Source organism: Emydura macquarii, unplaced genomic scaffold (genome assembly GCF_026122565.2).
Source record: "Emydura macquarii macquarii isolate MOO-44397 ecotype Brisbane River unplaced genomic scaffold, CSIRO-AGI_Emac_v2 contig_2636, whole genome shotgun sequence".
In the NCBI taxonomy this organism is placed as follows: Eukaryota; Metazoa; Chordata; order Testudines; family Chelidae; genus Emydura; species Emydura macquarii.
In genome coordinates, this window is record NW_027132773.1 from 33,885,207 (window position 1) to 33,901,260 (window position 16,054).

The 16,054-nt window shown below is 39.3% G+C and overlaps 1 protein-coding gene across 2 annotated transcripts in view; it reads right to left on the reverse strand.

Annotated features, from left to right (window-relative positions):
- The window catches only part of GRAMD4 (GRAM domain containing 4), a 147,626-nt gene that overhangs the window by 68,283 nt on the left and 63,289 nt on the right, over positions 1 to 16,054 (reverse strand). For both annotated transcript variants that reach the window (XM_067564398.1, XM_067564397.1), the window contains one exon: positions 14,408 to 14,528. In XM_067564398.1, the coding sequence (XP_067420499.1) occupies positions 14,408 to 14,528 (121 nt within the window). The remainder of the gene's footprint in view (positions 1 to 14,407; positions 14,529 to 16,054) is intronic.

Below are 16,054 nucleotides of genomic sequence, written 5' to 3' on the forward strand. Positions count from 1 at the left end.
TAAGGATTGTCATTATGTTTTGCTTATGTGCATAACAATATTTAAATCTTTCTAGTATACAAAGTGAATTTTATTATTACTATCAACTTTTGGAACTGTACCTGCACTAGTTTCCTTTTTTCCTAAAAGTAAAATAGTTTGCAATTAAAGAATTAAAATGGTGTCATTATTGATATGTGCAAAATAATAATTACACTAAAGGTTTATGAGCTGATACTGTGCCTCTATATATAACATGCAATGAGTCTTTACACCTTTCCTCCTATGTTTCTATTACTCAGTAATTGTGTTAAAGGTACAGAAATGCTGAGAAAAGTGCCCCTGGTTGGCAGAAAGTTTCAGATATGAAGATTAGGTTTCCCAGGCTGCTCAATGCTATACTTAGCAAGATATTCTGAACATCAAGCCTGGTTCAATTTTAAATTTAATTGTAATGATCACGGACATCAAAAAATTCCGAATATATTGTTTCAATGCTCACTTGTTAGTTTAGGGCTCATGTAGTAGAGAGAGAGCCAGGAGCAATGGGCCTGGAGTAAGACCTGAGGGCTGCACCTTAGTCAGCAAAGTCAGGGCATGTCATGCACCAAAGTCGGGTCATTTATTAAAGCAGATGCTTACAAGTTTACTGTCTGATACATTGGTAAAACATAGGCACTCCTAAAAAGCAACAGACACTCTGTGTGTGTGAACATGCTCCAAAAGATTAGCCCAGGTACATCTTGATCCAACACAAGATAAGAGGGTTTAACAGATGTGATGAAAAAAAGATATTTCGCCTGCGACATCTGGAGCAAGGTACAAGGGGAGGTAACAAGCAATTGTCATGAAACGCGTAACGTGGTACGTAAGTGGTTTGTCTCCGTCTATAAATGTCGGGGTTCCTCACCTTAACTCTTTGTCCAGCTGAGGGGGCAGCAGAACATTCCATCACTGACTGAGCTGAGTCTGTGCCACTGGGCACTCGTGTTAGACACTGATCTGGGAAACTAGTACTATGTCCTGAGGGCAAAAAACTTGATCGAGCACCTTCACCACCAAACCGAGTCTGTGGTCTTTCTGTGTAATACTATCAAAGTCTGCTGCGTTGGCTATCTGCGCAGAGCCAGGACCTGGAGAAAACACACACACACACACACACACACACACACACACACACACACACACACACACACACACAACTGACACTGGTACTAAAGACATAGCTGGAATGTTTAAAAAAATATGAATACAAATAGCTTTTTCATTGCTATTAAATAGTTGCCAGAAGCTTTTCAGAACTATTTTTCCATTTAGGGCAGGAGCTCTCAACTGGTGGTCCACACCCCCCTGTGGGACCACGAGCTAGTTTAGGGGGGTATATGAAGCAGGGCCGACATTTGACTGGCTGAGACCAGGGCAGAAATTTCAGAGCTCCATGCCCTGGCACAAACTCGGCGTCCCACTGGCATCCTACCCCACACCCTGCAGCAGAAGCCCCCAGAGCCTCCAGTTCTGCAAGGCTAAAGCTCCAAGCCTCCAGCCCACCCAAACCCCCCAGTTGAAACCTAGAGCCCCAAGTCCCCTCCCTCCACACCCCCCCCCCCCCGCTGGGCTCTGGAGTTTTTATAGCATGTTGGGGGGGCCTCAGAAAGAAAAAGGTTGAGAACCCCTGATTTAGGGGGTTCTATTCACTATAGCTGAACTGTAACACTTCCCAGAATTATTTCAGTATTCTATGATACTAAGCAGAGCACATTATAAAACTAGGATGTGGGTTTACTGTGTGAATCATTAAAAAAAATTGGAAAACACCTATTAAAGGTCAACAGCAAAAGGTCCTCACCAGGAGCGCTTCCACTGACTTAAAAGAGGTAGTGGGGGAAGCATGGGCACCACATGCAGCTTCCCAGTGGGCTTCTGGTGGGGAGTTCTGTGCCTGGAGCTCCAGGCTGCTGTCAGGCTCCCAGCGGGGACCCAAGATCCTGGGGCAAGCTCAGCTCTGAGGCCAGAAAGCAGGCTGGCTGGGAGCACAGAGTTTGGAGCCCAGGGGACAGCCAGACTCTAGCTGGAGTGTCCCACCCACCCACCCTTGTGTGACAGCCCAAACTGTCAGCAGGGCTTTCTTGTCAATTTTAGGGCTGCAGCATGGAGTCATGAAATTGACAAGAATGACAGCCAGCAGCTGATTAAGTAATCCACACACTGTCTTCTACACTCTAACTACACCAGCATAAGTTCTTCACCTCTCGTGGAGGGGATTATGTCGGTGTAGTATGGCACTTACATTGATGGGAACAAAGCTGTAGTGTGGATGCTGACATAATAAGGTCAACTCTATAGTACAGACCAGGCCTCAGACTTTCCTGGCTGCTATGCCTCATGGATTGCTGGGAGTATTCCTGAAATTGGCACTCTACAATCTCCGTTTAAGATCTTACAGCAAAGGTAAGTGCGAATCAGCAGGACCTAGCAGTTAGAGAATAATGCTTTCTAATTACAAGCCAGGGCTGTCTGAAAAGCCCACTCAGTTTGTCAATGTCCTTGTCCACTGGCAAGTGAGCAGGTGCATTTTTTCAAGCACAGTCTACTCTAAAGCCTAGATACAGTGACTTCCGGCTTTGGATACACATTACCATCTGACTTGCTAGCTGACACAGGCTTATCAAGATTCATGGTTCTATTTCTCTAACAAACACCACCATTGCTGTGTTCAGGGAGCTAGCAGCAAAGTGTTGCTTCCTAAAATGCTGCTCGCTAAAGTACTGGGAAGCAGCTTTTGTGACAATAGGAATTTAGACAATTTCACCTCAAAGTCAGCAAACACAAGGCAGCCAACATTATAGCAACATATTATAGGTATTGAAGGGAAACATGAAAAAGAAATATAGGGAGTGGGGTAAGATTTCATTCACTTCCTAGACAGTCAAGCAATTTTATATTGCACACAAACTCCAATTCCACAAAAAAGTGCCCACATGACAGACTATGCATGAGAGTAGACCTATTTAACACAATGGGATTATTTCCACAGGTAAAGTTTACATGATCAGAGCCATAGTTAGACATACAAGGGAGAACACATGTTCACACTCCAGAAATCGCAAAACAGACCCCTTGAAGACATGATCCTTTTTAAATCAATCATTTTTTTAAAAAGCCTCAGAGAAAAACAACTCAGCTTTCCCCAATTCAATGTATGCATTTCAGGATGAAAATTCAGCCTTAGATATATACATACAATTTGGGGATCTCTCCCTCTTCAACTGCCCCTTCCAAGCTTTCCTATTTTCATACAAATGGAAATCCTCTGTCCGAAGGCTGTGAAACCTAGTCCCAACCAACTTTGGGTATTTCACACATTTATATTTTCAAAAAATACACTGTAGCATTTTAATGCACTTTTGAGTTCTCCAAGGACAGCTGGTCTTTTCAAACTATTTTAAAACTATAAACAGATGGAAGATCTTGTAATAAGGCAAATGCTTGCAAACCTCCTCAGCTGTAAAACAAACAGACCTTTGGAAAGAGCTGAAAAATACTAAAGTTTCATTTAACTGAAGAAAATTGGACATGCCATGGTGGTGAAGCCAGGATAGATAAATCAGTGTTACAGAGTAGCATGTAAGAGATTGCAGTTTGTATATTACATTATGTGACGAGTTATGAAAGAGAGCCCGCTCCAGGCCCCGTATGCCAGAAAGAGGACCAGAGTCATAAAAAGGCTATAAAAGCCCCAGTTCCAGCAGGGGAGAATTCCCAGTGTAAGAACTAAGAAATACAACTGGAGGCTGCCCTCAAAGGAACACCCCCACCCCCAAGTCCTGAGAGAGAGGGGGCTTGCTGAGGGTAGGGTCACAGCATGTACTGCTGAGGAGATTCTAAGCAGCGCTGTTGCCCATAAAGCAGGCATAGGCAGGCTATTGTAGTTTAGAAACCATAAGGGCTGCCAAAACTTTGCTGGAAGTCCCTCTGGCTCTGAGAGCAGCAAGGGTTGTAAAAAGCCATTTGAGCCACCACCCCCTTCCTCCGGGGCTAGAAGTTTTGCACTTGCACAGCACAGACTCTCATCCTGTATTAATGCATCAGGGAAGAGTTAAGGTTGAATATTCAAGCACAGCTTTTAGAATTTTCTGATTTAGGATTAAAATCAATCACAAGACTGCAGCACTGTTTTTCCTTTATTTGGCATGGCCTTTTACTGGTTTTAAGAAAAAAATCTGACCTATCCCATATGTAAGTTTCTTCATCTGCCCCCAAGATCTTAGAATTAATATGAGACAAGTGAATGTAACAAACAATGAGTGGAGGGGGCAGGTAAAGGAGCAGTGATCACCTCATGTAACGATCAGAGGCTTGCTATGTGCACAGTTTGATGGTGTGAAAATATGAGAACTTCCTATATGTATCCACAGAGTGTAGCTGAAATGTGTCACTATGAAAACCTGAATGTCTCATTCTGTCTTGTTTAAATTTATAACATTAATGGTACATTAGAATAGTTAAGTATTTAATTTCCTTGGGGTTTTTTATTTTATTTTGTTTTTATTTTAAGGAAATGCTTTGTCAGCATTCTTTTCTGACTGGGTTAAAGTCCCTCTCGGAGTGGAGATCTGATGCACTTCAATATGGTGCACAAAGGAGCCCTGAGCAGTATTCCTCAAAAAGAAGTTTCCCTAATAGATTTTTAACTTAGAAATACCAAAAATGTTATATCTGGTCTTCCCAGACTTGCTAGAAGACATGGAGATCTTAGAGTGCTGAGGCTGGACCCCGCTCCTGCCAGGGAGTGGAGCGAGAAGTGGCAGGAGTCGGGGGGAGGAAGCCTGGGAGCCTGTGGGGCTTCCAGGCTTCCGCCAGGGAGTTGCCAGTGGAGCTGAGACATCAGGCTCTCGCTACTCACACTGCCCCTCTTAGGTTGGTGGAAGTGCTCCTGGTGAGGACGTGCCCAAGGAAAGTCATGTGGAGACCAGCCACCACAGTAAAATGCAGTGGCTGTAAGTCGGCCTAACATAGGTCGACTTATCTTTGAAGTTTAGACAAAGCCAAGATAGGCATGTTCATAGTATCTAAGCACACGTTGCTTGAAGTCTTACACATTTACCCCCTATTTAACTTGCATTATGTATGGATTTCTTACTTCTGTTGAGGTTTACACCACTGGATGAGTAGGAGTTAAATGTCTCAAATAGACCAATCATACTGCCACAGGATATGCTGGCCTACTTTATTTTTTGACTCTGCAGTGGGTGTTTAATCTTTAAGGAAGACAACCCCTTCCCCCAGATCAGGCATGAGGAGGTGCCATTAAACAGGGATTAAAATCCCTTCCCTTCTCAATTGCTCAGGTTTAAGTCTCTTGTAACATCATAATTTCACTAAGTAGCCAAATGCCATAGAGATTTCTAGGGTAGACAAAACCTATTTCTAAAATAAAAAAGGAGCAAAGGTGGGTGTGTGGTTGGTAAAGAGCTTTATGCCATCTTCCGATTGTAGCTTTTATTTTAAGCTGAATTAATTGATAATTATGTGGTAAATTACAGTGTCACCCCTTTATGTCAAGTGTCCTTAAGCCTGAAGCCTAATGGCAGTAAACTGAAATCTTATAGGCCTCAGCCTGTAAGCCTTGCATTTCAGCCATGCTTTATTTCTATAGCTGGCCAATATACCACAAACACAGTTACAGTATGTGAAAGGCAAAGGCAAAAAGGCACAAGACCAGCTAGTTTTCCTTGCAGATCACCTTTAAAAGAAAAAAGCTGCCTACTAACATGTAAGATATCCTAATTCGTCTTGGGCATTCACACCTTCCTGAAGTAAATGTGATGTACGGGGGTGGGGGGAAGAACAGATATGTTTCTACCTTGGTGGCTACAGCCACCTTTTGTAGGCTAAATTTTTAGACAAGAAAGGCTTTTCATTAATGATTGTAAGTTCCAGACATCTACCAAATGCAGCAAAAATGTAAGCTTTTTGGGGCAGGAAGTGTGTCTGTGTTCTGTGTTTGTACAGTACCTTGCAAAATGGGGTCCTGATCGATGACTATGGCTCCCAGGTGCTACAGTTAATACAATAAATAATAAACTGCAGAGCCTATCTAGAACTGCAAAATTTTCTGTTGCGGTTAATGCTGTTTTATTTTTTTTTTTTTGTGCTTAATAGTTTCAGTGAGAAATTCTTCATGTGAACTGTCGAGGCAGTAAGGCAAATCTGGGTTAGTAAAGATGGACAGGGAGAATAAGCAGCTTGTCCAGCCCTCTAAGCAAAGTCACACATAGGGCATGGAGGTCCCTGTTAAGCTCCTAAACGTCTCTTAGCTGATTGTGACGCTGGCTGACCAGATGCCAGCTCATGTCAAGGCCACAGGCCTCATTGAATACTTACAAGTCTTGCTTACCTGTGTATTAGTATGATCAAAATAAGTATTAGATGTTAAGCTGATAAGAATGTATTTAGTGTTTTATAAAATGCTTGTAGGATGTTGCATGTATTATTCTCTCACAACTCTCCTCCATGTTATAAAGTGATAGCAAGCATTTGCTATGTAACTCATCAAACAGGGGGAAAAAGCCTTGTGTAATGCAAATGATGGTCTTGAACAACATATTAAATCCTGTTCATTAAATGCAAATGAGACATTGTGCGAGATCAAGGATCAAAGACTTCGTTAAGTGCATTCCTCCTCTTCCCCTCCCCAGGAAGAAGGGACCTGAGAGGAAACTGTTGCTGTCAATTTGTTTTCTGTGAGAAGATATAAAATATGGTCACAAGGAAAAATGCTTGATCTCTTGACTGCTTAGATTCTAACAGGGCAGAAAAATGACCAAGGAAGTAGAGATTCTGGGTAGCCCTGAAAGACTTTTGGTAAACTGGCAGAAAACTACGAGAGTCCTGTAGCACTTTAAAGACTAACAAATTTAATTTCTGCGGGCATAAGCTTTCATGGGCTGTAACAGCAGAAATTAAATTTGTGAATCTTTGAAGTGCTACAGGACTCTCGTAGTTTTTGCTATATACAAACTAACATGGCTACCCCTTTGGCAGAAAACTACATCTCTGCTACCTTTTGAAATTATAGACTGACTCACCTGTACATATATTTTTACCTGATTTAACCTCTCAATAACTCTCATTTCTTTTTCTTAGTTAATAACCTTTTAGTTAGTTTAGTAGAGAATGGACCACCAACATTTTCTTTGGTGTGAGATCTTGAATGCAATCAACATGGGTGAGTGACAGGTCTCTTGGGACTGGGCGTAACCTGAATATATTGTGGTGCTTGGTGTAATGGACCATTTATCACATAGTCCAGCTTGCCTGGGTAGCAAGACAGACTGGAGTGTGTAAGGGGACTGCCTCTGACTCCATTATAAGTCAACTGTGGCACTTTGGGAGTTCACATTTGGTACCAGGTTAGTGGTATGTTCTATAATTAGATTTCACCAGTTTGCAGAGTCTGCCCTGCTTTTGACAATCTGCCCTGAAGTAAGCACTTTCAGTCGTGAGCCACCCCAGACAGCGTAACACTGATATCCAGCAAGCATCATCAAAGTGATTCTTTAATCATTCCCAACGTTAGTTTACCCCACTTCCACCCAACTTATCATAGAGACTCCCTGGTGGGGGATAGCTGCATACACAGATTGAAGATTGAATTGGCAAGCAAAACAGCATTTTTTTTTTAATGGAAATTATCTCCCTCACTCTCCTGTAACTCTGAAAGGGCTAAAATTACTTTCCCCAGACTTGTAAAAACAAAAACAAAACCAAAAAAATTTAAATCAGCTCTAATCTGAAACCAAGCACTGCAAATGCCTACATAAATAGGAAACTTTGACAAAAGTATGATAAGTATGTGCAAAAAGGAAGCTATATACTGGAAACGTGAACTTAGTGCTACCTGTTAAGAGCTCATGGAAAATCTACATTTGGCTAAGGTTTTTTTTTAAAGCATATTTAACAGCACACTCTGTAATAGCCCCTTTAACACCAGTATGAACAGTCTCCATAGTCAGCATTTGTTGAATTATATTCATAATTAAATCCTAATGATTATCCTTCTGTAAAGAAACTGCACGTCACATGACCTACATTTCCCTAAAATCCAGGATATCCCTGTTGGTTAAGGACAATAGCTCAGAATCCAGTGCTTTAATCACTGTTTTTATCAAATCATAGAGATCCACCAAGTTTGGAGGCAGGCTCCATGCCTTTCCTGAAGGGTGGGGTGCCAACACTATTCCTCTCAAGTAGTAATTTGATGGTAGCTGCATGAGGGTCTCCTCCTGGAGAGTTCCTCCCTCAGAATCACCTACTGAGGAATCAGAGGATATGGGCCCTTATCAGGTGGGATCTTTGCCTAGGAATTAGAAAAGAATGGAAGTCAAGAGACCAGAGTCCTATTTCCAACACTGACTCTCTGTATTTCTCTATGTAAGTCACTTGCCATACCTATAAAACCACCATCTTACTGATGAGAGTCTTAAGCCATGTCTTCACTATGGGTACCAAAGCCTCATAGCTACAGCACTACAGCTGTGCCACTATAACCCCATAGCCTAGATGCAGACTACAGGACAGAAGAGGTTTTTCCATCTGTGTAGGAACTCCAACTCCCTGAACAACAGTAGCTAAGCCAAGGGAAGCAATCTTCCATTGACCTAGCTGTGTCTACACCAGGGATTAGGGGGGCATAGCTATGGTGCTCAAGAGTGTGGATTTTTCATACCTGACCATCGTAGCTATATTGACCTAAGTTTTAAGTGTAGGCCAAGCCTTAGTGTTTGCAGGGAACTTTGAGATCCTAAAATGAAAATTAATTATGGTTCCTCAACCACCTACTAACATTATATATAAATGTAAGCACTCATGTATTTGCAATAGCACAAAAGAGTCAGAGAAACGGACACCACATGTGTCTAATATCGTGTCAGCTGGAGAACACAGATTCACTTAATTCAAAAGAAGGCGAGTTCTGGGGATAAAGCAGGATGTTGCCTGTAGACAAGTGAAAGCAGAGGCACTAATAAAACAGGATGAAGATTTAAAAATATAATTTAATTAGTTATGCATTATCCTTGTATCTGTTTTTCAGAAACAGGGTGGATAAAAATCAGAGTTGAATAAATAAATAAAATGTTTTCTTTTAATTTAAATCAGATACTTTAAGATTAATTTAATTTTTTAAAAATAAATCTATTTAAAATTAAATTTGAAATTGACAACCTATGTTCATACCTACATTTATTATAGTCTATTAAAATCATTTAAATTAAATACAAAATATCAAGCAGCACATTTGTTATCAAATTTTTAAGAAAGACAAACAACTTAACTAGTGGATGTCATTGGATAAGCACCTGGGAGCAGAGTTTTCTGAAGTGCTAAGCCAGCTTTTGATAGCAGTAGCCTCTTCTGCAAATGCAGAGGGAATGTTTTTCATTTAAGTTCATTCAACTACTTCAGTTCAAAGTTAAGAAACCACTTGGGAGTTGAAAAAGCAGGAAAGCTTTTTTCCCCTTTTCCAGTCTATGAGCAGGTGTGAGAAAACAAAATCTACTAACTCAAGTGACCAGAAACAATCAGTTCAATGCACTAACTACAAAAATAATTAAGATAAACTTTTTAATACATCAGTTTTAAATACAAAATATGTTTTGATAAACCTTTTTTATTTATCCAGCAAATTTAAGGTAATTTTATTTAATGTAATGTTTTTAAATATTCATTTTTGGCATTGTAATTGAATTTGAATTTCCATCCAAGTAAAGCTTGAATAAGTCACAAGCACAAAACTAATACTCTAGTAAATAATACATCATTCATAATTTTCTAACAAATAATGTAAAAAAATTTAATAATAAATGTAAGTTAAGCTAAATAATTTCTTAAATAAATGTGTACAGATAAAGTGCATCCTCTTTGGTAGCAAAAAGACCACCAAATTTAATGTAAAGGCTATATTAAGTTGCAAATCAACATGTTTTAATGGTTATCAATCAATGAGAATCAACCTTTCTTTAGGATAATAATTAAGTATAAATGCAATATATGATTAAAATGTACGATTTAAAATCAAGGTTTCCCTGCTTGCTGATTTAGATCAAGATTAAAATCAGCAATTTAAATCAATCCACCCTGGTCAGAAATCAGCCACCTGGAGATAATTTATTATACTACTTATTTGAATGATGCCCAAAGCCAAGATGTAGGAGATGTAAAATTCTATGAGATGGAGCTAAAAGATTAAGCCAAAATGAATCATCTAAATATATAAACAACTCATTTTCTGGGATTGCTATTCAAACTAATCAATACATCAGAGTTCAGGATTACAGCTGGACACCTAATGGGAGACAGTAGTATGCAAATCTAGTGAAATAATTATACTAAAAAGTGCCACAGTAGATAAAAGAAGGCTTTTAAATGCAATAGAACCAAGTAAAACAGCTCAGCCTTTCATTGTTTACAAATTCCCCTCAATTTCCTCCTTCTATTACTAGTTACAGCCTTGTCTATCCCCCGAAACAATTCCTCCACACCCTCATTCTTCACACCTGCAAGTTATTTGTAGATTATGTCTCTTTACCAAATCACTGCTTTGCCAAAGCTCTACTTCTTTCACTCTTAAGCTTTCCTTGTACAGTAATTCAACCACACAAGTCCACTAACAATATTTGTTGATCTTCTCTCAATTTTCTTCAGTTTGTCACTCTGAGGCTACGTCTTCACTGACGGCGGCAAATTCGCCACCGTCAGATCAACTTATCTGGATCGACTGAGCGGTCAGCGAAGACCCACTCAGTCGATCCAGAAATCGACATATTAAGACCACCTGCTGAAGTGGCATAGCGCTGCATTGACGGGAACGCGGTTCCCGTCGGCGCAGTGCAGTGAAGATGGCACGCAGAACAGAAGCACAGAAGTCGACAGGAATCATGCAAGTTTTTTGCGTAGCTTGTGTAATTCCGGTCGACTGCCGCTGAATCTCCATGGTAAGTGAAGACAAGCCCTGAGTGTGGTCTTCAGAAGTAGGCACAATATTCCCAGTGTGGTCACACCAAAAAACTATGTAGAGACACAGTTACCTTTCTGCTGTATTGGGTAATAAATATATCTATACGTACAACCCAAAACTGTTTAGCTGAACATTTTTAACGTGTGGTGAATTTGCCCACACCCTGGTCTCTTTTCATTATTTTATTACTTCCCAAGTTTCCAAATAGGATGTATTAGCAAACCAGAGTAAGTATACTAATTATAAATGCACTAATTTATACACATCACCCAATCATATATTACTATTTAAGAACAAGCGAACATGAAAATGGCCTGGAGTAAGAGCTGAACCCATCAAGATAACCCAGATACACCCTTGTACTAGTGTGAACCACCATAGACGGCCTAACTTTGATTTCCACCATCCTCAACATCCTCTCCACTACTTCCTTCCCTCCATACACCCTGTCTTTTCTGCATTTAACATTCTAAAAAGAAAAAAAAAAGTGTCTGCATTAGTCTTAGCCTTTGATCACAAATAAAAACCAGTAAAAAACCCACAAGGAAACCAAGAATCTACATTTGCTATTAAGCCTTCTTTTTCTACCTAGAATCAGTCAGGAAACAAAAAATGTGTTTGAAAGAGACCCTCACTGGCATTAACTAGGAGAAAAAGTCATCTGTACATATTTTAAACAAAAATATGGACATCAGTACTTCTTTGCTAACTGTAAAGATGTTCTAAGGTATTTCTCTTTCACAACCCAGCTTCTTTCTCTTTGATCTGTTATTTAAGTCAGTCCCTGGGTTTGTGACATCAAGTTCATTGACATGAAGATGTGCATTATTATGAAAGTCAAAAATTTAACAAAGTGTCAAATCCTGCTCCAACTTGCACCATATGTGCATCCCCCATAAAGCTATAAAGAATGGAAATCAGCAAGAAATATGGCTCTATAACTTCTCTATGTTCAAACAGAAGGATTATTCAGCCTGCAGTAGTGCTCACAATACACTTGCTTACAATCTGGAAGGGCAAAGGTAATGAGGAGAAGGAGGAGGGAAACAGATACGAACAGAGGGTTCACAGGATGACAGCTGGAACACATGTTGCTAGTTATCTGGCTGCCTTTTGTGTATTCATAAACTAACCATTCTCCTTCCTTGTCATTATTAGCTGGCTAGTTTCTTGTAGGCTTCACTGTGGAAAAGGGGAATGAGATGTAATAGCAGGCCACTTTTCGTTTATACACAGCTGTTGGCAAACCCAAGAAATATAAGTGAAGAGAGCATCCATTTATCTTAATATTCAAAATATGAAATTCCCTCTTTAAATAGGATGTATTTTGCAGATAGCTGCATGACAAGCCTCTCTTTACTGTTTTCTATATTTTACTTTTGATAGCTCAATTTTCGTCTTCCATTTTGAAACCTATCCTCCAAGAATAAAGTAAACAGACTTCATATTTCAATCATGTTCTTCTATTCAGCATATATTCCCTCTGGAGACACCAAACACTGCTAGTACCATGTGATACTCACCATTATCTGGACTGATATCATCATCTATAAAAAAAACATTTAGCATTTGTTTATTCTAGGAAGCACAGGTGAGGGGGCAGGAAATGGAAAAGAGAAAGGATCCATATCTGAAAGATAAACTCTGGTCCGGTATAATAGATCAGCAGCCAGATGATTATCATCAGGCCAAAAATGTATTTTAAGATGTAAGCTTTTGGTGATTTCTTCACTACACTACAGTTTACTATCCCATCTCCGTTTGTATCCACAGTTGGCTGCTACCCAACCTCAGCCAGGACAAGATTCTGTCATTGCAACTTAAGCAAGGCGGCTGCTTTGGCAATATGACAAGGGCTCTCTTAAAAGAGGTGGGGGCAGACTGGTCTACACAACCTGGATGTCATGAACTGTATCTCCTGGCCTGGAACTCTAACGATGAAGTAACCCATGGACTCATGTCCTTTGAGCCAAACACAAAAAGCCACAATTTGCATTAATTACTATCTGACAACTTTATAAACAGAATAAATATAGAGCAAGATGAAGAAACTGAGTTAAAGGGTACAAATTATTTATCTAGACAGTCTTCAAGCTCAAAAAAAAAATATGGCTCCCTCATACAATTCTTTACATCTGTGAAGTTCTGCATAAACACTAAATTTAATCTATAGATCTCTGTAAAGATGGGAAGCATTATCTTCATTTTACATGAGTAAATAGAGAGGTCAAGTGAATTGCTAAAACCACATGAGCCAAAACTAGCTCTCTGTTCTATGCTCAGTGTGCACGAGATTATACTGCCTCTCTCAGATGTATATATGTAGTGTTGTTGTAACCGTGTCAGTCACAGGATATTAGAGACACAAGGTGGGTGAGGTAGTATCTTTTGTTGGACCAACTTCTGTTAGTGAGAGAGACAAGCTTTTCAGCAACACAGAGCTCTTCTTCAGGTCTCGGAAAGGTACTGAGTGTCACAACTAAATACAAGATCAAACAGATAATTTCTCATAAACTAGCATGTATTCTGACTATTTCTAACAGGCTTCGAGCATGTAAAAACACTTCATATTTTGACATTTTTAAAAAGTACATTAAAACTGCCTCTTGTAGGGAAGTAATTGAACAAGAACACCAACTTTAACAACACATCAGTGTTAAATTTTATAATCAGTCAGAAGATTTTCTTAATATCAGAGAAGTTTTTGCCTTTGGCTCCAACCAGAATGTATTAATGTAACTATCTGGCAAATCTGAACTCCAATATTACTAAGAGATTCCTACAGTTTTCCTGTTCTACAATACAATAACTTCTGGGTATGAATGGGAATTCTATCATACCTATATTTTATTTAGTAGCTATTTTACATTTAGTAACGATTTCCACATAATTAAGAAGGGAAAACTTGTGTATTTTAAGAAGTGTCTGGCAAAGCAGAGCACTTGCTAAGGAAATTCTTGATTCGATGTATTAAAAAAAAGGAAAAATCTTCTTTCCCCCTTCTCGTAATTAAGCTGCTAGATAAGGAAAAAAACCTAGCACCTAGTTATTTTAGAGGTAACCTCAGATGTCAAAATGTATGAAACATTCACCAGCTACATATAGTATATAAGATATTTGAAAGAAGTAGTACTTATTTTTTTCCCTTTTTCTACAAATTTCTAAATAGATTGTTAAAAAACATCTATCACCACTCAATTATACTCATGAGGCTTTAAAAAAATCACTTTTCTAAAGACTACTTCACATATGATACACATCTTGCATGTAACCCAAAGAAAGACAACATACATCAAAAAATCTCTGCCACCACCAAACAGGTTTTCCATATTTTCCCACTCTTCATGCACAACAAGCCATATTTCAATAAGCTTGGACAGCCATTATTCAAGAGCATTCTTTATTACTTACGTAAAAAGTGTTTTTCCAGTAAGGCGATTTCCAGGTGACCTTTGATCTCATTTAATCTATCAGACTCTGTTCTATTAAAATCCTGGACTCCTGATGCCATGTTGATGGTCCCTGGACCAGCCTATGGGAGGGAGGGAGGGGGGGGGAAAACATTGAAAACTCAGAAGGAAGCTTCTCCCTGAAGTGTCATTTAAATACATCAATTTACTCAGACAGTAAACAAAGAGCTATGTGTAAGCATTTGTAGCCAAGTCTAAAATGAATCAACTCAGCAACCCTCTTAGATTACTGAAATGAATCAATAACAGCTGATCTAACACACACAGCATCTCCCTCAGACAGGTCTGCTCAGTGCGCTTGCCTAGAAAGATTCTAGATTTGCTGCAACATGACGATCATTTCACAACCCTCCTACTGGTTAAAGGTGCATTTCAAATAACACCTTTTTCTCTTTAATTTGATACATGGTCAATTAAAACATAAACAACATCCAATATGTAAACAAGCAATAATCAAAGTCCCGGTCCACACTTCAAATTTAGGTTGACACAGCTACAGCTCTCAGGACTGTGAAAAATCCATATCCCTGAGTGCCACAGCTATGCCAACCTAAATCCCCAGTGTAGGCACAGTGAGGTCGGTGAAAGCATTCGTCTATTGACCTAGCTACCATTGCTCAGGGAGGTGGAGTTACTACAAGAGGAGTTACTTCCATCGCTGTAGTGCATGTCTACATTACAGTATCATAGCAGCAGAGCTGCAGTTCTGTAGCTATACTGCAGTAACCCAAGTAGCATAGACAAGCCCTAACAAAAACAGATTTTCTAAGCATTGACTGCCGTTCTGTACAAATCCTCATGTATACACAAATACTGTAGCATCAAGACATAATGTTGAAGAAAAAAAATCTGCAGTCTCGATGCAAGAAAGGCAACAAAAATCCAGCAGGGTTATTTTGTTGCATTTTTAAAGGGATGGGGTAATGCTGATGGGCAAAAATAATGCTGCAGGGCAAAAACTCCAGTCTTTTGCATCTTTTGGCTGTGATTTATTGCTGTCTTTACCAGCAGCAGATGCATAAACTAAACACAGGAAATACTGCAGAATGTGAAAGAAGAATGCATGGCTATGAACAGAAGCAGCAGCCACCAGCATAACATGTCATGAAACAACAAAGGAACAGATGCACTTCTATAGTAAGAGGCAAGTGAGGATGCTACAATTTTGGAAGCAGTTTGTGTTAAATTACAAGAAAGGTACATTTCTGTTTTGCAAGATGGTCAATTAAAATACCACGTGCAATCATAATTAGCAATGTAAAAAGCCTATAGATTAGTTTGAGTGTAATCTCTTGGAGTTGCCACTGCTGTTAAATGTTTGCCATTTTACAGTATTAATTTTATATGTAAAGCAAAAGATAATTTTTATTCTTAGCCCATGATTGATTATCTATACACATTCAGAGCTCAAGTGAGAACATGAGCACTTTTGAAAGAAATGAAACATTTTATACAAAATAAAATCCAGTAACTGAACCAGTATATGATCTAGTCAACCAATTCAGCAAGTTAATGGAATTGTTATATTTAAAATAGGGCTGCCAGTTAACCGCAGTTAACTCAAGCAATTAATTTGTTTTGAGTTAAC